The sequence below is a fragment of the Acipenser ruthenus genome, chromosome 14 (genome assembly GCF_902713425.1).
Source record: "Acipenser ruthenus chromosome 14, fAciRut3.2 maternal haplotype, whole genome shotgun sequence".
Classification (NCBI taxonomy): Eukaryota; Metazoa; Chordata; class Actinopteri; order Acipenseriformes; family Acipenseridae; genus Acipenser; species Acipenser ruthenus.
Window position 1 is genome coordinate 34649084 of NC_081202.1, and position 24590 is coordinate 34673673.

The 24590-nt window shown below is 39.7% G+C and overlaps 1 protein-coding gene across 11 annotated transcripts in view; it reads right to left on the reverse strand.

The window, feature by feature from the left end:
* Nucleotides 1-272: 272 nt before the first annotated feature.
* Nucleotides 273-24590, reverse strand: part of LOC117419463 (ELKS/Rab6-interacting/CAST family member 1) — a 357387-nt gene continuing 333069 nt past the window's right edge. For 9 of the 11 annotated variants that reach the window (XM_058986433.1, XM_058986436.1, XM_058986437.1 and 6 more), the window contains one exon: nucleotides 274-8762. In XM_058986433.1, coding sequence (XP_058842416.1) covers nucleotides 8625-8762 — 138 coding nt within the window. In that variant the 3' untranslated portion in view covers nucleotides 274-8624. Of the gene's footprint in view, nucleotides 8763-24590 lie in introns of all 11 variants that reach the window. The other 2 variants (XM_058986432.1, XM_058986434.1) reach the window with 1 other exon arrangement.

Consider the following 24590-nt stretch of genomic DNA (forward strand, 5'->3'; position numbering starts at 1 on the left):
TCCGATCTCGGAACGACCAGGGACATGTGGGGCGAGCAGAGCTTGAACATAAAAAGGTTCAAGACCATGTAAGGCCTTCTAGGTAATAAGAAGAACTTTTAAATAATAACAACAACAACAACAACAATAATAATAGCATCAGTAATAAACATGAATGAGATGGATGCAGTAATTGTATCAATTAAATATGTGATTAAAACCGAGATTAACTAAGATTTTTTTTTTCGCTTGACAGCCCTAATATATATATATATATATATATATATATATATATATATATATATATATATATATATATACATCCAGAATCTATGCCCTCTGCTGAATCCTTAAAAGTTGAAAACAAACTAATCTCTGCAAGGCAGAAGGAAGCTGCTAAACCAAGTGCACCCTCTCCTATTTTAAAACATCACAGAACATTGTGTCTTTTTAAAATAAACAAATTCCTATACTGCTATATTACTTCCAAAACAATAAAACAGTAATGAGTAAGGAGTTTATTATAAAAATAAAATAAAAAACACACCAGGTTCTCAATGCTTCAGCTCAGAAATCTATTTACCATTTAAAACAATCTTCAGTGTCATAGCTGTAAAATATTGAGCATCAGTATTTTCTGTATTACGGCTTTAACTAGCCATGCTTTCTCCCTGTAAGTATAATCAAAACAATCACTTAAGTTACGCAGACTTTAAAAATCAAAACAAAAAGAACGTCTTCTAAAAAGAATGTACATCACAACACCCAAAACGGGAGTTTCAACATCTTTACTAATGGCCTTGGGTCTTACAGATCTATAACATTGCTGTTTTAGTATCCCAACATATGTGACTAACGACATTTTGAAACAGGGTTATTTTGGATTTTTGTTAGTGTTGAGAGTTTTAGCATTGAATACCTTTTTCGCTAACCGTTAAGAAATCAACAAATTATTATAATTAGTATGCATTGGCAATAAAAGGACAATTTATTATTCTTTCATAACACTAACCATAGTTTATGAAAGAAGTAAAAGCACAGTAGGTAAAGATTGTAACCGAGTCAACGGTGGCTTGTGTGCCATTGTAGCGGTTGTGTAGTTTTATTTTTTGTATTACAGTTTTATCTTGTACGTCAGTGAAATCCAAACTATTTAGCAGCAATCACAATATATCTTTCCCTCGTGTCTTCACTTCACTTGAAATTATACTCTTGCATAGCCACTCTTCTCTAATGTTTTAATGCCTCATTGTTTCTTTTTGAATGCACCCTCCAAACGACCTAACTTTTTGCTCTTTACAAAGTATATTCCAGTCCTCCTCGTTCCGATTCCTGAATCGAAGGCTTTGCTGGCATTACGTCTGTACTAGACTTCAGGTTTCTCTCCCTGCATCTCTATTGCTCCAGTACGTCTGTGCCTCTCCAAGTGTGAATACCATTTTTTCAGCTAAGCCTCGCTGGCTTTAGAACAGTAACAGTCTCTGTCCAGCAACTCCCTTTAATAGGTGACTTGTGGTCAGGGAGCAACCAATAATCAAAACCATAGGGTCCAGAACTGAAGTGATGCATGCCCATTTCACACCGAGAAAGGCTTGTTTGACATGAAATAGAAACTGTGTAAGGGCAGCAGAGAGTGCCACTTGAGCTGAAGAAAAGCCCCATTTTAATTATTATTATTTGTTTATTTAGCAGACGCCTTTCTCCAAGGCGACTAACTGAGACTAAGGTGTGTGAACTATGCATCAGCTGCAGAGTCACTTACAACAACGTCTCACCCGGAACACGGAGCACAAGGAGGTTAAATGATTTGCTCAGGGTCACACAATGAGTCAGTGGCTGAGCTGGGATTTGAACTGGGAACATTCTGGTTACAAGCCATTTTCGTTAACCACTGAACCACACAGCCTCCTTGTAATTCACTGTTAAGATGATTCTTTTAATTCCATCACTACCTCTGTAAAGTCCCTTCGGCTGATCTAGCAAGGGCTACGTTATGCTTCTGCCAGGCAACTTGAATAGCAGCTCATAATAGCACCCAAACTGGGGATTAAAACACCTTAACACTGAATCTATCTATCTATCTATGTATCTAATATATATATATATATATATATATATATATATATATATATATATATGTGTGTGTGTGTGTGTGTGTGTGTGTGTGTAGACACACACACACACACACACACACACAGTCTAACTTCACTGTAACAAACCCTTCTTATAATGAACCCCCTTTTTTTACCGACCCAGGCAGTAAGAAACGTTTTTTTTAATGGAAATTAGCCCTATTAGAACGATCACTTTTACAAAATCTACCCGGATAAAACTATCTTCGTAGTGACTGACCCTGAACTTTCTCCAGTGTGACTGTGTTATTCTCTCAGTGAAAGCAAAGACCTTGGTAAGCTAATTCGAAGAGAAGGCTGCTTCATAGATAACCTATTGTAGTGCGAATCACCTATGACGTATGCAACCGTTGCCATCTTCAAACAAACCAGATCCCAATAGAAAGGTTAAGGGGACAGTGAAAATGTGTTCATCTGGACACCCAGATCCCAATAGAAAAGGTTAAATAGGTGTCAACATTAGTAGACCACTTCAGTTTTAGACCCTCCAATTTTGTACAATTTACAGAACCATAGTTATCTACAGTACACAAGGGCTCCAGAAAACAAGCTATAGGGACCAATTTGCTTGTCAAGCAATCAATAAAATAGCTGTTATTTTTATGGTTATTGCTTTTATAGTAGCGTATTCTTAACAGTCAGACAGTTTTAAAAACAGCACTTGAAAACAAAATCTGTTCCGCAATGCAAATTATCCACCAATCTTGTTTAATATACAAAGGGACCTGCACTTCTTCCATTATAAACTGGTATAAACAGTCTTCAGTTGGCATGGCTCATGAAACAGTGACTGCGCAAACAAAGCATTAAGTTCTGTTTATCAACTGACCAAGTGGTCTGTCTTTAGGGTGACATGTTAATGATTTCACAGGCCCCTTCCCAGATTCAGAAGAACACACTCTGGCAGCAAGCGACTCTAACCCGGAGCTGTAAAACATGAAGGAGTCTGAGAATGTTTGAGAACGACTTTTATGACAGGTACGTTCATGGGAAGGAAACAAAACACAGCTTTATAAGGACACTGAGCTCTGCTTCAGCACATTGGAAAGGATTAAAGGCATTGTATATATTATAGCAAAAAAGAAAAAGGAAAAGAAAAAACGCTGCCCGAGTTTGAGCTCTGTGTTTGTTTGTTTGTTTTCTTAGCCAAAATAGCCAGTAGTTTAAGATAACACCCCCGATCTCGAGAACATCACAAATGAATATATTGAATTCAGTGCTTTTGTATGAAAGCTTTGCCTCAAACTACTTGGTCGAGGGGATTGTCAAGCACACTGGGAGAGGCAATGCAGAGATTGATGAGTCTTTGTGAACGAACATGACTGTAAGGAAAGGTCTTGCTGGTTAATGAACAGTTACTGTCTCTACTCTTGAAACCTGACATGACAAGAATAGAGGAACTGATTCACTTGACAGCCAGTTCACTTTGGTAGGGGTGAGGATGCCATTTTATAAGCACACTAATACCATGGCCATGGTGTTCAAATACTGTATGGTCCACAATCTACAGGCCTAGGCTGGCAACAGGCCTTGGCTTTGCCTTGTGTTGAACACCACCCCTAGGTCTGCGGATACTGAACCCTGTATGAACACCCCGGAGAGTGTTACTGCATTCACGGCCCTTCACTTCACTAACAATGACAGCACAAAGAATTCGGCAAAACTCATTTTAAGAAATACAACCTTGTCATTATTCTCACAAGCACAGTCTTTCTTGGCTTCAAAACATTAAAAGTACAAGCAGGAGATAAGTTTTATAGAGTACTGCTGTATACCGTTGCCCGTTTACGATCTTGTTTATAAAAAATGATTACCACCAATAAAGTATTAATGGAATTTTTCCCACAACTAAAAAAAGGTTACATAAATAAAATATCCTATTTGTTCCGGAGGGTAAACAATACAGCACAGTAACTTATTCTCATTTAGGAATCAAAGGCATCAGCTGAAATATTGGTCTACTTGATAGTTTCTTACAGTAGTTTTACCTCTATAAACAAAGCAAATCATCAAACGCATTGCTGAGCAGTAAGAAGTCTCTGTATATGCTGGTGGGCATGCCTGCAGTTGTGTCAATGGAGCGGTTCATGAAGGGGTTTGTACTGTCTATGCCTCCGGCTAGCTTTGTTTGTTTTGCCCTTTTCGTTGTTGTGGCTAGCCTCTCCGTTTGATCTGACTAATGTGGTTTTCCTGTGTAAAATGATAACTGTGTAACCAAGAAAACCTCTGACTTCAGAACCCTCACCGCTGAAGCTCTGGAGATGAGAGGGCAGTCCTTACAGACCAGCTTCAGTAATCGTTGCCTGAGGAAGACACCACAGCCAACCACCACTCCAACCACCCCGATGATGAATCAGCCAACTGAGCTCCTAACTAGCACCTGAGTCACCAGCCGTGTCATTACCTAGCGCGGGAGTTCTGCGCATTTCATAAATATCGACAGGAACTCTCCCTGAGGAAAGCAGCGTGCGATCACCCTGCTCAGACAGCTGCTGACCTCTGCACGGCTGTGTGTCTAGTTCCTCTACACTGTAATTGCTGAATGGGGGGTGATTGTTTATGGATGCCGATGATGTGTACTGGGAAAAATGTGCACTCTGTCTCATTTACGTGATACAGTGTTTTTTACAATGTGCCACAATTGCCCAAGGTGGAAGAGTCATTTCTGTGGTTACCATTTTCATTCATTCCTTCTTCCTCTGATTATAGGTGAGGTGCTTCCTGTAAAATGTTATCGGTATGTTAAACAATATTTCTATAAAGAAGTAAGCATTCCTTATAAAAAGTTATAAAACGTAATCATTAAGTCAAAAACTAAACTAGCTAAACCTACATTTGCAGTACAGTAAAGGCTAAACTATGGTGAACAGACGCCATTGAATTATATGGTACTGTAACATCAAGTCAAATTGTGGACCTCTCATGAAATAGACCGTAATGTAAAGCAAGAGAGCCCAGCAGGCTATGGAGTTCTCCTAAGACTTGTTCAAGGTAAGCCTTGTATATTAGATTGGAATGACATGCTGTAGGTTCACCAGGGGAATGGGGCAACTGCGCGCAGGAACGTTCTGGTTGTGATCTGGGTGGGCTAACTTCACAACCCCAATTTCTGTTACGAGAAGCTTTGACTCACATCCGCTTTTAATGGCAAAAAAATTAAATGCTAAGGGAATGAAGTTTATTCTGAATAGAATACTTAGACCCACTTTCCTTTTACAAAACTCCAGGGGCTTAATCCTTTCAAACACAGGAAGAGGACAAACACAGTATAGAGAAAGAAAAAAAAAAAAATTCTCAGCCCACAGACTATGGTTAACTGGCCCTAATGATATAACCCTAATACATTTCCAAGTATACAGTGTAATATTGTTTTATAAAACTGAGGTCATGCACAGTTCAATTGGATACTGCCATGGAGACTTGCTGTCAGATTGTAGAAGCCTAGTGTTAGATACCAACAATGACAGCATCTACCTATTATTAAAAGAGATGAGCCCAACGCCATTGTGCAATGATACAGGCAGTCAAGCTCTGTCCACTACTTAAGTTTGTTATTTTAAGTTGTCAGCTGGAATATCATCTATTCCAGTTCTGACTTGTAGGTGTATTATTTAGAAAGTGCTGTGTTTTAATGTTATTAAAGTTTCCTTAAAATAAATGTCAGTTTATTTTATTTCATTTACAAAACCCTAACTGAAGATTCATACAAAGTAGAAACCACGAAGCACCTGTTGTGTAGTGGGTTGTGTTCTTCTGTGCCTTTTGTCAGAAATCTGGCATTTACAAAAAACTTATTAAAAAAGAACAATGTTTAGAAAGTTAGCAGCACAACTTTGAAAATATGTGGCATTTCTGACAAAACTGCCACACTGCATACTGTATTATTCTATGACAAACACATGCAAAACCATGCCTTTATCTTCACGGACATAGTGTTGTGTCAACTTTTAAATTCCTGATATAAATATGATAAGATGGGTGATTTAACCTCTAAAAGACTAGTAACATATAATAACACACCCTTTCATCCTTATTTATAACAGTCTGTAGTATACTTAATAAATATATTGTAGTTTTAAAGGTTTTAATTAAAAAATAGCATACGTTAGTGCCACTTTCCTGTTTGTTACAGCCAGGGAAACTGTCATTCAGCATACTTCCACCTTTCAATAGCTACTCAACAGCTATTCAGTGCGAGCAAAACTAAAAACATTCCCTCAGAAGCTCGCTTTCAGGTCAAGGGTTTGTAAATAATAATGTAAATAATAATATTAATAATAAAATCAATTCCTTTATCAATCATCAGTACTAGCAATCACCACAACCTCCGCTAGTCTATATTTAGAGAAAGGGGACGTTATGCAACCACACATTTTTATGAGCATTATTTTGGGTCAGCTGCCAGTCTGAAATGACCAGTTACTCAAAAATTCAACCATATAAATAAATACAGTTTGACCCAAAAAATGTGAACTTTCAGGGTGAAGTTTCCTTACCTCCACTTTATGTAAACCCCTCTGCTTGTACTAAACCAATTTTCTGCTTTATGGACTGAAAATAATTGAGTAGCTTGGTAACGTTTCCTCAAGTCATCTTTTACTGTGGCCTTGTTGAAACATTTGTCTGCTGGAAATGAGTTTCTTTAACTGATGCAGGTTTTACAGTTAAATTACAATCGCACGATGAGCTGTGAGTAACATGGATCTGCTGAACTTGTTTCCATTAATTCAATGTATTCTCTGTCTTGTGTCCCCCCATGCTAGGAGTCACACACCCTGTTCTGTGCGGTTAAATACTTAACATGACAATGAAACCATCTTTACGCATGTTAGCCAAACTGAGGTGCCCTGATCTTATCTACATACGCATCAGTTTGAAATAATACTCTGATGACTGGAAAGTTCAAGTCTTGCCCTGCTACTTTTTGATTGCAGAGCAGAGAAAAAGCAACATGGCATTTTAATAGATGTTTTACATCCCCCTTTCTGTTTTAAAGTGTTTGCAATTATTCTGAGTGGTTCTGGGTTCTGCTGCTCCCATAGTGAGTTTTCTTTCTCAAAATCTGCCTTTACCTGCTTTGAGATTACCTGGAGAATCCCAAGTGCCAGGACTGAACAGTCTTCCTCATTCCCTTCCAACCATGTGAAAGTTCAACCTCCGCCCTGTAGGGCTGTGCAGACAACCTCAAAGCCAGGTAATAAACCACTCTAAATTATTGCAAACAAGGTGGTTGTTTAAAAAAAAAAGCAATTAAAATGGCTAACGGAGGAGAGGAAACATGTCCTGTTGACATCCACGCCTGCATCGCCCTACCAATGCAGCTGTTAGGCCAGGCTAGCCCTGCCTGTGCAGCTGGAGCCATGTTGCGGACGTGTAGTTGGTATTATGGGTGGTCCACCTTTTTTGCATGATTTCAGACTCCAGGTGATGCTCCATAAACAGCCATTGCTGACCAGAGATCATCTTCGCAGATGTCTCGTGTTTCTGCCCAGTTAGAGGGACTAACAAAACTTTGCACGATGCAATATCGTCAAGGCCGGACTGCAAACCTGGTCGCACTGCACTGGCTGTGCTTGCACTATCAGGAATGAACTTGGTTGGATCTGTAGCTAGAAAGCCTGGGGAAGGGCAAGAAGTTTTCCTTTTTGGAAATACTACTTAATTATATGAATGGACGACAGCTATGGCCAAAAGTTTTGCATCACCTAATTTTAGGATTGAGACATAATTTAAACTATATGAACATAATTTAGATCTTTCATTTAACATCATGTAATCAAACAAACTACAAAATGATATTGCAAAAGTTGACCGGAAGCCATAATAGTAGGATTTCAAAATGCCGAATGTTTAAATTTGTCAGTTTTCGTTAAGTATATGGAAAACTACAAAGCGGTATGTAATGGAATATGTTAACGTAGCATTATTCAGTAGGTTTCAATTGACTTTAGTAAGCAAAGTTTGTTAATTCTAATGGTGATGCCAAACTTTTGGCCATAGCTGTACAGTACTAAGTCAGTTTTGTAATCAGGCAAATCCATGAATACATTAAATAATACTTTCCTCCACACCCAATCGTCAAAGACCAGACAAGGCGCTTGCAGTTGCTATATGTTTTTTTCTTCTTCTTTATGTTCATTTATTTATTATTTTGCTTCAACAATAGAAACCATTGTATCTATCCTGTGACATGGGAATAAATCATTGTATTAATAAAGGGGAATTGTAAAACTACAGTATGTTATTTTTTTCTTTCTTTCTATAAACACTGCAAATCACAAAACACTGATTTGACAGATAAATTGAAGCCTGCAAAACCACCGGGGATGGAGGGGGAGAGGCGGTTTTCCAGTCCCAAATAAAGGGTGTTTTACATAACAGATGTTACTGTGTTAAGTGACTGGGGTAGCAATCAGACCTGTCCCTTGATCCCCCCCCACACACACAGATACCAGACTGAGCAGAGCGAGGGATCAGACGAGTCCCCTTCCTTCCTTTCTTCCTTCCTTCCCGTCACGACGACTCCTCCAGCGCGTTGACGACTTGTTCCAGGATGTCAGGGCAGTGATCGGCTATCTGTTGGAGGACTGTGTTGGCATATTCCTGGAGTTCCGCGCTCTCCTTCTCGCATTTCTCCAGCTCGGCCTCCAGCTGTGTGAGGGAAACAAACACGTATTTTATTTTGCCATGTGCTAATAAAAACAAAACTAAATCAAAAACAAAAACAGCGTGTTGAAGTCTTATGATAAATTGTTTATCCACGATAGCTGCCCAACTTGGTGGTGGATTCAAATAAAAAAACACAGTGAAAGTCTATAACTTCTCCTTCAACGCTTTCACACAAACTTCAAGACATGTAGGATGACACGCCAAATGTTAACATGAAAGTTTATGCTTCGTATTTCATTAAGATGAATCAAACTTCTTTTGTGTGTTTTTCAATGTTCAAGTTACAGGATATTAGTCTGAAGCAGCATAAGGGAATCATGTAAACACTCAAGTTCAGTCAACTAAGTTCATGTACAGGGAGTACTGTAAGATGCATTGATTTTTTTGTGTAGGATTTTCCATAAAGCCATGTCAGGGAAATAGGGTGCTCAGCTTGCTGTTTCTAACAATACAGCAGGTGTAGCTGAAGGTGAACTCGCTCAGTATAGCTTATTACCAAAAAATTGGAGTTATCCCATTTTGAAGTCTCTTTCCTAAAAGGAGCTTTGTTGTAATTTCAGCTGTTTTGTGGCGCTGTTGAATTCCTTCTATAAGTGCCATGGAGCCATGAGAAGTTCACCAAGTCAAAATATACATTACATTAATACATACATGTGAGCAGGGAAATAAACAAACAAAAGAGCCTGGAAAATTGAACTGCTCCTGCCCTCCTTGGAAGAGATCTCACAAGAGATAACATGACACCACAGTATTCCCACCCCAGGGATGAGAAGCCCGAATCTATATATGGAATAGCCACCGTGCTCCTGTTGAGCATTCCACCAGCCTGGCTCAGCGGAACCTCCGCAGGGGTCAGAGGGCGCAGGAAAACGACCGGCAGGTGCAACATCAAGTGACTAGGAAAGAGTCAGAGGGAGGTATCTTCAGGAGTGATTTACCACTTTTTGCACTGGTAAGCTCAGTGAATTAACACACACTTAAACACATTGGCCTTCTGACCTGTGGGGCCCCTCTCCTTGCAATCTAGTCCCAGCTATGGATTATCCTGCATGGTGAAAATGGCCATTAAAATGTACAGTATTTTATTATGTATCTAGAAGAGTTTCGTATGAAAAGTTGACCCAGTCTCTTATTGTCTTCTCTTGAGAACTTTTTTTGGGTGGGCAATAGGAATGTTTGTAGTACTGCAATACTGTACATATCTGCAGTTCTACATGAGGTTTAAGACTTCTCTTCCTTGGTCACCCTAAAATGAAAGCCTTCTTTCCTTTCATTAGCCAACCCGCCCGTTTTCTCTATTGACCAGCATGCATTGCAGCCAGTAACATGCCCCTGAAAACACTGTGGAGGGGAAATTATACACAAAGTGAGTCGATTACTTCCTACAAGGGAAATCAAAAAAACGAAATCGAAAACCAAGACCTTGCCAGCTGCTACCAACATTGAGGCAAAACAAAAGGATGATCAATGTAAATGTACAGTTAAAGCAGTGACGGTGCTGTAGCAGAATGGAATTAAAGGAAGACATTACATACTAGATAGTATACTACAGTATACAGTATTGCAATACAGGCTGATATCCACCACATGGGGGGTTTCTTTCAGGCCTCCATGACTCTGATTAGGGTGAAATGGTTTGCTTCTTACACAGAACTGTAGACTATTTTATAATATACAGGTAAATAAGAATATTTAAACAGTACGGCTTATCCTGATGCAACATCATTGCCATCTGATACAAACTAAGACATGTTTAGATGGCTGTATCACAGCACTATCGGGGTCTGCTGTATATTATAAAGGTGCTTTACCTGCACCAGAGAACGTAACATTCCCAGAACCCCAGCCTTCATCGCCTGACATTTACTGAACTAAAAAAATAAATAAACCCACCAAAAAAATATATAAACACAATAAAAAGAAAATAATTTGTCAAAATGAAACTCTCTTTCATCAACTCTATAAGAAAGAAAGGAAATCATTGAATAAGAAACATCTCAGGGATCCTTCTCTCCCGACCTTGCTGTTTATACAGCACACTCTAGCTGTGTCAGGCAAATGTAACATTAGCTTTATATTATATTTAAATTCCATGACTCCAAAACCCATAGTTTTTAGACCATAGAAAATTGAATATTTGGCAGGTCATGTAAATTATTATTATACTTGGCTTAAAAACACAAAATGTCAAAACTTACCAAGGTTAATGCTGAAGACATCTGTAACAATATACACGGCTCGGAACAAATTTTGTATATCTTTTTTCATTAGCTAAGGGCACGCTACAATTTAAAAATTAAATACAATTCAATTAGCTGGAATAACAGACCTGAGTTGTCAGATGAATATTTGCTCTGCCTGGTCTTTACAGTGCTCTGTATTGGAAGCTTGAGACTGTTACCACTCACAAAATTACATATAAAAGGGTGTCTACAAAACATGCCATTTGTTTTCCACCATTTTCCTGTCAATCAGTGTTAGGGAAGTTACTTTTAAAAAGTTACTTGAAAATAATTGTAACTAGTTACAGTAACATTACTTTGAAAAAAAAAAAAGTTACAGTTGCCTCTATCACTCCCCTCCTCAAAAAACCTACCCTTGACCCCACCTCCCTCCAGAGCTACCGTCCTGTCTCCCTCCTACCCTTCCTCTCCAAAACCCTCGAGCGGACTGTACACCGCCAGCTCTCTGCTTTCCTGTCCAACCACTCTCTGCTTGACCCTCTCCAATCTGGCTTCCGCTCTGCTCACTCCACTGAAACCGCCCTCCTGTCTGTCACCAACTCACTTAAGTGTGCCCAAGCTGCCTCTCTCTCCGCTGTCCTAATTCTCCTCGACCTCTCTGCTGCCTTTGACACTGTTGATCACTCTATTCTACTATCATCTCTTGCTGACCTGGGGATCTCTGGCACTGCTCTGGCCTGGTTCTCCTCCTACCTCTCCAACCGCACTTACCAGGTAACCTGGCGTGGAGCAACCTCCACACCTCACCCTCACTTAACTGGAGTCCCCCAAGGGTCAGTCTTGGGTCCTCTCCTGTTCTCTCTCTACACCCGCTCCCTGGGCCCCCTCATCGCATCCTATGGTTTCTCATACCATTTCTATGCTGATGATGCTCAGATTTTCCTCTCCTTCCCCACCTCTGACTCCACCATCTCCTCCCGTATCTCTACCTGTCTGTCTGCTATTTCCTCCTGGATGCACTCGCTGGCTCAAACTCAACCTCTCTAAATCTGACCTCCTTTTCTTTCCCTCCTCCTCCCCCTCCTCTGATCTCTCTATCTCTGTTCCTCTGGAATCTACCACACTCTCTCCCTCTTCCTCAGCTAAGAACCTTGGAGTCACCCTGGACCCCTGCCTCTCTTATTCCCAGCACATCTCCACTCTGGCACGCACTTGCCGATTCTTCCTGAGCAACATCCGAAGAATCCGACCCTTCCTCACCAACTATGCTACCCAGCTCCTGGTCCAGGCCCTGGTACTCTCCCGCCTAGACTACTGCAACTCCCTCCTGGCTGGCTTCCCTGCGTCCGCCACCCGTCCGCTCCAGCTCATCCAGAACTCTGCTGCCCGCCTGGTGTTCTCTCTGCCTCGCTTCGCCCACGCTACCCCACTACTCCGCTCGCTCCACTGGCTCCCGATCACCGCTCGCATCCAGTTCAAAACTCTTGTACTAGCCTACAGATGCATTGACCAGACTGCACCCAGCTACCTCCAGACCCTCATCTCTCCCTACACCCCCACTCGACCTCTCCGCTCCGCCTGCACTAGAAGACTGGCTCTACCTCCGCTACGCTCCCCTGCCTCCAGAGTCCGCTCCTTCTCCACCCTTGCTCCGCAGTGGTGGAATGACCTTCCTACAGATGTCAGGACTGCCCAGTCCCTGACCACATTCCGGCGCCTCCTTAAGACTCACCTCTTCACACAGCACCTGTCGAACTCCTCTGTTTGTGTCCTGGGACACTATCACCCTTCATTTAAATGTGCTTTATTTTGTTCTTATCTGCCCCCTATTTTACTGCATTTAATCTTGTACTTCAAAGTACTGTAATCTGCCAAGTGTTTAACCTGTAGTATTTTGTATTTAATCATATCCTGATGTAACTATCACTATTTAATCATATCCTGATGTAACTATCACTATTATCTGCTGTATTATTGAATTGTGGTTTGTCACACTTGAACAAAAGTTATTGTATTTCTTGCTCTTATTGTATTACTTGTATTGTAACACTTGAAATGTATTTGCTTGCGATTGTAAGTCGCCCTGGATAAGGGCGTCTGCTAAGAAATAAATAATAGGTACTTTTACAAAGATTGCTTCTTTTTTTGGTTTAGTCAGGTTGCAGCTCAAAATATTCTTTGAAGACCCAGCTATTGAACCCACTCGTCCCCTTGTTTGTTTTTCATATAAAATGTAATCCGTTACATTTTGTTATCCATCTGAAGAAAGAACCATTACAGTTACAAGGTACTGAAAATTGTAATCAGTCATAATATCTCAATCTAATCGTCCAACAAACATCTGATGCTCTATTGCATAAACTAGTGTAAAGTACACTTATCTTACACAAATATGTTTTTCCCCCAATTTAGAATGTCCAATTATGTTTTTTCTCCTCTATCCACTCTGAATGTGTTCGGTGTCTGGTCAGTAGGGTTCGATGACGAGAATAAGTCCCTGCCGGTTTCCCAACCCCCACCCAGGGAACGTCAGAGCCAATGTGACGCCCCCTTTGGAGTCCCCAGAAGAGTTCGGCCTCTTTGCACAGCCTGGACATGAACCGGCGCCGTCCAAGCTGTGTGGCTCATCCTGTGCTCCTTGCAGCAGTGCTTTAACTGGATGAGCCACTCTGGGACCCCCTCACTTTACACAAATATGTTAATATGTAGTACTGTAAATATGCCTACCACAATACAGATACAGCAGTCTCCATATACAGGAACACCTCCTAAGAGAACACTTCGCCTAAGGGAACACCCTTGTGGTGAAACTGATTTTTCCCATTGTAAATGCTCCGGCTAAAGCAACAGGAACTTCACTTAAAAGAAAACCTTCTTGGCACTGATAGCGATTTGTTCACAACTGATACAGTACTGTTTTATAACCTGATAACTCATCATCATCAAACTTAAATTAAAATGGTTTATTCAGTCTTCAAAAGCGACTTGTCATCGTGAGAGTGTCTGGAGGCACACTGATTGGTTTATTAAATCTTTGCATAAGCGCAGTCATATCATTGATTAGTTTTTTATTCTGATTTCCACAAGTGCACCTCATTGCTACAAAATGGCATGCAAACAAAAGGTGAAATGTGGCGCTGTTTCTCTTGCTACAAAAAGTTGGAAATTGTTCGAACTCCTGAAAAAAACCTGAATCAGACACAAGTCACCAAGCCATCTGGCGTTTCCCGATCTGGTGAGTTCCTTCATCTTGTATATTGCTGCTGCATTTTTTAACGTGTGTAGGGGTGCTGTGTTAAATTAGTTTACAGTTGGTTTACTAACGTTAGTTTGTCTGTTACTTTATTATTATAGTTTATTAACATACACTTGGCTATTGTTTTGCTTTTATTTATTCAGTTCATTTCATATGTTGATGCACGTGCATCATGACAAGTAATACATATGTATTTATTTATTTATTGATTAATATAGTGTCTGGTGGCTAACTCTGTTTTAGAGAACACTTCGGCTATAAGAACACTTTGCTTGCTTCCCGAGGGGTGTTCTCTTAGCTGAAGACTATTGTATTAAAAATAATTACTAAGATAACAAATGTAATCTCACCAATGGGTGTACCGATTCACTATGTATCAATGAATCGCTTCTGTCTTTACATGCTGTATCATACTGTAATCGAGGTATATATCGTTTGTATTATGATACAAGACCAAAAGCACAACATAGCTCATTGTAGGTTACCAAACGGCTCTCGAATGAAGAATAAGTGTGTTTTATAGTTCGTATGACTACAGACTCTTCCTAGTGATTTGTTTTTTGTCTTTTAACAAAAATAGTCCATCGTTAAATGATCACTTGATTTTGCTATACATCGTACAAGCAGCCCACCTGGACCCTCACATGTATCGACCTGCATATCGCGACACGTATCGTGACAATAGTGTACCATCACAGCCCTGCCTAGGAAGCACTGTGCATAAGGCTTGCTAACCACGTTAGAAATCATTTTTTAAAAACACCGCCCTTAAAGGAAGAAAAAAAAGGAAAAGAATAGCTGTTTGTACAATATATAGCGGTCTATTCAACTGATCTAAACATTGGTGGACTTAAATTTCACCCTCAAATAGATCACAAACTATGACCCTCTGGCATTTTTTTAATTTAGTCGTCGCCAATGGTTTTTACCCCAGTTTTCTCCCCAATTTGGAATGCCCAATTATTTTTTTTTTATCCCGGTTCACCGCTGCAGCCCCCTGGCGACTCAGGAACGGAGGCTGAAACACGTGTCCTCCGAAATGTGTTCCTGCCAATCTGTCATTTTTCGCACTGCGGATCCACAGTGAAGCCCCCCAGCCCGGGGGGAGGGAGGGTTAGGTCGGCCAGGGTGTCCTCGGGTCACCGCGCACCAGCGACCCCTGTAGTCTGGCCGTGCGCCTGTGGGCTTGCCTGTAAGCTGCCTGAGGGCTGCGTTGTCCTCCGACGCTGTAGCTCTTGGGTGGCTGCATGGTGAGTCCGCAGTGTGAAAAAAAGCGGTCGGCTGACGGCACACGCTTCGGAGGACAGCATGTGTTCGTCTTCGCCCTCCCGAGTCAGCGCAGGGGTGGTAGCGGTGAGCTGAGCATAATAAAATAATTGGCCATTCCAAATTGGGAGAAAATAATAAAAATAATTGGCAACGACTAAATTTAAATAAAAAAAAACAAAAACAAAAACAAAAAAAATTCTGAATGGCCCATCAGTTACTACTAGTGCTATTGATTTTTGTTCTTTCGTTCATTGAGCGTTTCGGTTGCATATAAAAAGGATAAGTAAAGTAGGGATGTTAGATTCTTGTTTAACTTCCTAAATGTTTAAAATTTAAGATTAAATACATTTACAATTTAAAAAAAAACAACATATTGGGAATACTGGAAACTCAGATAACCCATAACAAAAAGCCCTCCAATAAAGTTCAAATAAATGACAACATTACTGTGTATAAGACTACATGAATACAACACTAATGTCTATATGTAATAGATTGTAAAGAACATATATACATATATATTTCACACATGCATTTTTCTGATAATACTTAAACTTTTGCCAAATTGCTCACCAGTGATTAAAAAAATTAATGCATAGGGTAGTGTGTGACAAGAGAACTGAATGCCCACCTGGGGGAGGGATGCTACATAAGCACAGAGCCCAAGAATCCCACCCCGAGGGTGGGCATTCAATACTCATTTATCGCACACTACCCGATGCAGTATTTTTTATAATCTCTGGTGAGCAATCTTTTCCTGCTAGAGTTCTACAGTTCTGTGCTGTTATGTGAGATATGGCTGGAATTCCTGTCAGTTTGACAGCTCTCGCTGGGGTCGCACTCTGTGTAACGCTGTGTTTGGAATTGAGTTTAGGTCTCAAGTGAATAGAGTTTGGTGATCTCATATTATTCCCCAGGAGTCCACACAACTGAGCAGGCTCATGAACAGCACTACCAGGCTTGATGGTAATACAAAACTAAGGTTTTCGCAATGTCCATTTGTTACACTGCGACATCATAAAACGTCTGTTAATTTTACAAAAGTATAACCAAACAATGAAGTCATATAATCCAGGTTATCTTAAACACTCTCAGTGGTGTTTGTTTCACATTTTGTAACATTTACATGATTTTTTTTTTATTCCTTTCAAAAAAACAGATGTTAATTTGAGACTGGAGGTAACGCTTTGGCCCACTGTGTTAAAGTCTGTTAAACAAAATGGTGTTGAAACATCTCTGGAAGCTAATGAACCTCGTGTCAGCGGAGCGGTGCGGTTCACAGAATATTTTACCTTTCCGAGTACCCATTATTTTATATGAGATGAATTACAGGAAGCTTAATGTGAATCCCTCTGGGACTGCACAGAATGTATTGGTGAGACTGCTGATGGTTCCTGTCCTTTTGCATTTCTTTTTATACCACTCATGTGGCTGTATTTCCATGAGTTATTTTTATGTTGTCAAGTAAAGTTAGTAGCAAGAACAAAGCATTATATGACGCTCAAATCGCCATATTTCATTTTAAATATCATTTGCTGTCAGTTAACTGCTGTGCTGTAAGTCACATCAAAGTGCACCTGGTGTAAGAGAAGAGAGACGAGGAAGCCATACCCATTGTGTTTATCATCTAGAGAGGGAGCACTGGTAGAAGCCTGGTGCATAAGGAACATGTAAAACAGACCCTCTGATCTGGGAAGGGCACTTCAAGCTGTGAGCTAAGCAGCTGTGTAATCTGTTTAAAAGCACCCCTGCTCAAGAAGTTGGCTGGAGGGGGAGTGCGAGGCTACTGGGAATCCAATTTATTAACTGCAAGTGCTTGCATGGGGAGCCTCTGGTAAAGCGGTGTCTTTCTGTCTCAATTAATATACATGTACATCTGCTTAATAAACCTGTTTAGCCAGGAGGAGAGGACGGGCAGGTGCAGTCAATTTGGAAATACGAAATTAAATGTAATAAATTCAACTCATGAGAAACGGTTTGACTAGAAAGCGTCCAATATTGAAGACTTCCAATTGAAAAGTTTGTCACTGATTTGTATTAAGTTGTGTTTCATGGTCATGGGTGATAGAAAGATTCAGTGCAAAATGTTCAGAATGTAACACACTGTTTATTCAAATGTTTGTTTCATATCTACAGTAATAAAAACATATTATTGCATGTGCTTTCAAAAGTGCACAAGCAGAGCCTGACTGCCATAATTCTTAAATTGACCATTTTACAGATATGGCTACTGGGCAATTTAATTAATTGAATTATTATTGACATAAAAAGGGAACATAAGCTATTCAGATTCATGCAGCCTTTCGCAGTATTTTGTCCAAATGACATTTACTTAATATTAAGGCAAAAGCATTTTACTGTATTGAACTGGGAGCTGGAAGCTGTTATTACGGCACAGGCCAAGTGCGGGGTCATGGCTATTAAGAACTCAATGGGTGAATAATAGATGTGTCGAGCCGACTTCAAAAAAGCCAACTTCCCAACGTTTTGATATGTTTACATACCTTTGTGAAGGGAAAGTGTGTTTGAAAACAAACAGTGGAGGTACTTACAGGCTTTGGATGTCATGGCAACTAAACTTATTTATTTATATATCACATAAATCTATTAATGTGATTGTGACATCATTCACCACATACTGTAGTTGATGATGTAATGATCTACTATTCCTTTCTATTTAAACCTTCAGGCATCATGGTGCTGAGTTTATTTATCCATTTATTTGTACATTGTCTAATTTAATTTGTTCTAAAACTACGAATTTGAGGTCATTCATGTTATGCTTGTTCTTTGTAAAGTGCTGAACCACTGGTTAATTTACTTTTGTATTTCTAATGTTTGATAGGCGATTCTGTATGCGTTTGTATAATGTTGTACCTGTCTCTCCTACATATTTAATTTTATTGCATTTTTGGCAACATATACCATAAACAAGGTTGCTAGTTTTGCATGAGGGATTTTTTAAGATTTAGTACTTTTTTCTCTATTTTCAATTTTATCTTTACAGATATATTTGCATACCTTACATAAGAGCATAAGAAAGTTTGCAAACGAGAGGAGGCCATTCAGCCCATCTTGCTCATTTGGTTGTTAGTAGCTTATTGATCCTAGAATCTCATCAAGCAGCTTCTTGGAGGATCATAGGGTGTCAGCTTCAACAACATTACTGGGGAGTTGCTTCCAGACCCTCATAATTCTCTGTAAAAAAGTGCCTCCGATTTTTTGTTCTGAATGCCCCTTTATCTAATCTCCATTTGTGACCCCTGGTCCTTGTTTATTTTTTCAGGTCGAAAAAGTCCCCTGGGTCGACATTGTCAATACCTTTTAGAATTCTGAATGCTTGAATCAGATCTCCGTGTAGTCTTCTTTGTTCAAGACTGAACAGATTCAATTATTTTAGCCTGTCTGCATACGACATGCCTTTTAAACCCGGGATAATTCTGGTTGCTCTTCTTTGCACTCTTTCTAGAGCAGCAATATCCTTTTTGTAACAAGGTGACCAGAACTGAACACAATATTCTAGATAATGTCTTACTAATGCATTGTAAAGTTTGAACATTACTTCCCTTGATTTAAATTCAACACTTTTCACAATATATCCGAGCATCTTGTTGGCCTTTTTTATAGCTTCCCCACATTGTCTAGATGAAGACATTTCCGAGTCAACATAAACTCCTAGGTCTTTTTCATAGATTCCTTCTTCAATTTCAGTATCTCCCATATGATATTTATAATGCACATTTTTATTGCCTGCGTGCAGTACCTTACACGTTTCTCTACTAAATGTCATTTGCCATGGGTCTGCCCAGTTCTGAATGCTGTCTAGATCATTTTTAATGACCTTTGCAGCTGCAATAGTGTTTGCCCCTCCTCCTATTTTTCTGTCGTCTGCAAATTTAACAAGTTTGCTTGCTATACCAGAATCTAAATCATTAATGTAGATTAGGAATAGCAGAGGACCTAATACTGATCCCTGTGGTACACCACTGGTTACCTCGCTCCATGTTAATGTGCTTGCTGTGGTGTATTTAATATCATAAATATAGCAGAACAAACTCACAGCAATTTAAACTTGTTTTTACTGAAGAATAAACAGTATGTAATCATAAGAGCTGTCTGTGTTACTGTCAGATCAGGATGTCACTAACACGGAGCATGGCAGCTGCAGCATGCTGTCTCCATATTACCTGTACAACTGTACACAATTAAAGGTGCAGTCACCAATTCCATACACAACACTTGCAAAATATTAAAAATATAAACATGCAGAGTCCACAAATAAATTAACCATTCAGCAGCACGAGGCAACAAACAAGCGAGTACAGACACAAACCTGGTTGTAATGGGGTAGTTCTCGGTTTTACAACAGCAGTTTAAGACTGCACATAGTTACTGGTACACCTGGTGGTCCCTGCTGGAAACGCTGGTATTTGAAATGAAAAGGTTGAAAACCACTAAACTATAGCATCACCAGCCAGTGAACATCTTCCTTCAGGGTCTTTCACCCACTTCTGGGAGCACAGGAGCTCTCGTGCTTTCCACAGGAGATGCTTTTCACTGCAGACTTTAAACAGCCCCCCATTCTCTCAACATGACAGCCTGTTCGGAATTAACAAAGTAACGTAATTTTACCAAAAAACATTTCTCACCTACGGAATCACCAAATATGCAATTCTCACCTTGATCTTTTTCTTTACCTTTTAATTGTCTACATTTTCCATGTTTGCCATTTTTTCCTTGACTACTGGACTTTCACACCTCTGGAATAATATCAGCAACTCTTTGAGGAGTCACCCAGTGACGTAGGTATGCGACCCAGCACTGAAGACATTGAAAACACTTACAGTCTAAACATTTGTCACTGAAATTATTTCGTTTCTTTGAGTATTTCTACATTGATGATGAAAAACGACAACTTCCCCAAACCACCGCTGATGAGACGATGCCCCCAGCCCCTCCTCTCTCTCTCTCTGTGCCTCCAGCTTGACTTCCCATTAATGGTGGGGTCGGCTGCAAAACCCATCACGCGTGCTTCAATAAATCTGCATACAAAACCCTTCTTCCAAATGTTGAATGTTATATTTTATTCTGAGAGCAAACAATGATTCTTTCAAAAGGAAACGGGCCCTTTTCATGTGCAGACATGGAAGTCCTTTCTCTGGGAGCTGCTGCAGGAGTTTTCTTGAATCCCCAGCTTCAGCTGAGCTCTCATCTGGACATGCTCCGCTCCGCTCCGTCCATCCGTCCGTCCGTCTGTCTGTCCGTCGTTTTGGATATTTAGTATTTAAACTCCAGGATATTTTTCCCTTTCCCTCCTCCGTTCAAGTGATACAAGTTTATTTCCGAATAAACTCATTACTTGTTGCTTTCTAGTGAGGTCCTCTTTGTAGTTACCTCATGTAGGATATTTATATATAAATATATTCCTTAATTTCTGTGTTATTAAGCAAGTAGTTTCAAATATAATTTTTTTGTTGTTGTTGTGTGTGTTTGTTTTAAACATTTCCCTGACTATATTATGGTGTTTGCATTTATTTTTCCACTCGAACACCGCCAGCCAAACCTACTCTACAGAAATGTGAAGTAGGTGGGGGCGGCAGAGCTGAAAAGTCAGACGGCCACCTGATTTTAGAAAGGCTGTTCAATCCCAGGCAGACTGGACAAGCCTAAAGCGGCTCAAAGCCAGGTGAAGGCAGATTTAGAGAAAAATAATAACTCGGTATTGGAAACAGCACTAGAGAATGATTGCGAACACACATAACAGGATATTAAACAGGTAAGAAAATAAATATTATGAACATGTTATAAAGTAACCCTTCAGCATCCTCATATGAATCTTTCTACAGCCTGTCCACAGGCAATGAGATTTAAAAAAAAAAAAAAAAAACCTTTACTTGATCAGTATCTTGCTGTCACATACTGACGTTCTGAAGGTGCTCTTTGGGCCGTCTAACAGAAACCAGAAGAAATCCTCATCAAATTCAGCATCTGTGCTGGATATAACCAGAGAACCGGAACATATAAATATCCACCAAGCTCGTTTCCTTTTAAAAAAAACACCCAAAGAACTACAAAGGTACAGTACAATTAATAACATGTCATTGCTTTAATCCCCAGACAGCAGCAGGCTGATCTGAGACAGAACGGCACAGTAATCAGTGGCACCGGTTCAGAGATTTCTGGGAATCACGTGGAGCTACAATAAGGATGGAATCACTAATTTGTTGCACGGCTATGGCTAGTCTTTCATATTATACAACTTTATTGTGTTTTCCATTGTATTTTCCTTTCCAGAAATAACAAGTGCTCACAAGAGATGTGTGGGATAAAATGACAGTTGAGAACTTGAAATACTGTGTTTTTTGAAACCACAGTGACCCTGGTACCCACTGTACCGTATAGCAGTACTACAGAAAAAATGACAACTGGTTTATATATTCCAAATGAATAGTCTTGTACACCTGTGATATTTATGACTGGTTTCACAGACCCCTATTAGCACTAATTTAGACTACCTAATGTCACCCCAAGTAGGATAGTCCAGAAATGTACAATGTACTAAATGTTGTATTACTGTGTAGTATATGCTAGGTATGGTTGGTAATAGCCTTGTTATTAAAGTATTACACATCTAAAACTGAAAAATAAGCAACCCCCTAAATGAAATGCTTGAGTTGTTTCTTACTTCTGGTTTTGTAACTTCATTGGGCCCCTTTTTCCTTTTTGAACGGAATGCAGTAGTAAAGATGTCATACTTTTACAATCCTAGAATACATCACAAGCTCCCTTCCAAGCTGTAGTACCATAGGCGGTGTGTATAAGAGGCTTGGGGAGGTTAAGCCTCCCCAAAATAAATTGCCCAAACCCTCACAAGAAATTGTTCTGACTAACACAAAACATATTTGTGAAACGTGCAAAGCAGGTCTGACAAACATATTCTCGTTTTCCTCCTGCACAACCGCCAGACCGCTAGGACAGCTGGGATATCAAAATCAACACTGTAGTATAGATACATGATTTAGTTGTATTTCAATGTCATTCGAGGAGACAATGCTTTGCTGGTTTAACGTCCATTCTTCTCGCCGATCTGAGCCCCATATAGATATTCGAAAGTTTACGGTAAGAGAGCAGTTATTTTTTTTTTGCAAATATACCTTATGAAATACGTTGAATGCCCCTTGATTATAAATACCATAGTAAGTGCATGTTTAGAAGCTTAATAGCCAGTATTAATAATTGATTTAAATTGGTGTGAAGTGATGGAAATGGTGTTTGAAATTGGTGTAGGTCCTGTAGGACTGCAGAGCAGGTTAACGGATTTAAAGGTTTTAAAAAACAGTGCAGCTTGTTATCCTGACTGTTTTTCTAATTTGCTTAAATAGGCAGAACATGTTTTAAAGTACAAGCTAGTACTATATTAAACTTTATTTATTTGGCTGCCCTATGTTGGAAAAAATGTCAAATATATATGAAGCATCCCTGAGTGGTTTTGAGGTCTGTTTGGTGCTATACATTATTATACAGTACAAGTTCTCAAAAAGACGCAGGAGAACGAATCAGGTTTACAGCTTTTATTTGTGTCTGTCAGTCCGACTATTTTTCAAACTCAACACAATGAATGTGTTATATATATAAAATGTGTGTGTATCTTACTGTACATCATTCGGTTTAATAAATGCAGGGAGGAAAGTGTGGAATAGCCTCCCCAAACGAAAGACTCACGTGCTGCCCATGTGTAGTATTGTGTGGTATAGGCCACTACACTACTAAATAGTAATACCAAACTACTATAAGGACTACCTTAATCCTATAGAACACACCAGTTCTTCCTTGAAAGAACACCAGAGTAAGTCTGTTTAATCCTCTGGATCACTGATTGATAAAGAGCCAGCAACCCCTCGTCACACACTGTGGATCCCAGTTTGGATTGGAGATCAACCATCCAAATACTGGCAGGGTCAGACTACACGTAGGTACAGGTTGTAATAACGTATACTGATCTTCATGTTTACATTCTGGTAGTGGACTAGTCTTCGGCCTCATTTCCATATGCCACTGGGTAGATCGATTTCAATTGGGACAGTCAGACTCAGTTAAGATTGCAGGCTGGCAGAGCTCAATCTAATATTGATGGTGGAAGTTGAGATTGAGTTTTACAGACTAGTCTCATGGTGCAGATGGGAATATGACAGTTTGAATTAGTTTATTATATTATCTGGGTCCACAGAGCCCTGGGATCCCTGTGGGTATAGCTTGGTGATACTCATTCACCAAGGCCAAAACCTCAGGGGAATCCTTAAAGACAAATAGCCATGGAAACAGGCCCAGGTGGCAAGGGACAAACTAACCCCACCAACTCCCCTGGTCCCTAGCAAAGTTAAGTTAAACAAGAAGCCCCAGTCTTGTAAATAAAAAGTTAACAGCGCACTGAGCACTTGTAAATGTCTCACATTTTTATACATTACAGTTTTTGGATTTTGCCACATCAACATTTTTTAATAAATTTATCTGAATTCCGCTTGGCTGCAATGTCTGGAAGGCCTTCAGGCTTGGTATGCTGAAGGTATGTAAGTTGAGGAGATCGCCAACACTTCACGCATAATAAACTTAAAATAGTGTCAAAAATGGGTGGACTCTCGCAGCAAATCACACCTTAAAGAGAAAAAGGCTTACAAAAAAGATTTTCTGCCTTCCATTAGCAAAATTACATTCTTAAAAGAATCTCCTTTTTTTCTAATATTTTTTGCTTTCATAGATTTTTTTCACAATCCTGTTTACCCCGTCACAAAACTATAAAGTTAATTTCCTGTGTTACGGACAAATCGGACCCCCTCCCCCTATTCATGCCAGCATTTTCAGAGCACATAGGCTCAATTAGGCTCCAAATAACTGTCACACAGAAATTGAACCCAGACAGTGTTTGTCCTCAAACGTATTGTGTTATGGCAGTATAAATGAGCTACACCTGAGTCAAAGTAAAAATAAAAACTGGAAAGGAAACCACTTGTTTTTAAACACTGAGTGTCGTACTGAACTATCTATTACTGACGTGTGTGTGTGTATGTGTGTTAGCTCTGAAATCTTTCTTTTCGTTGTTAACAT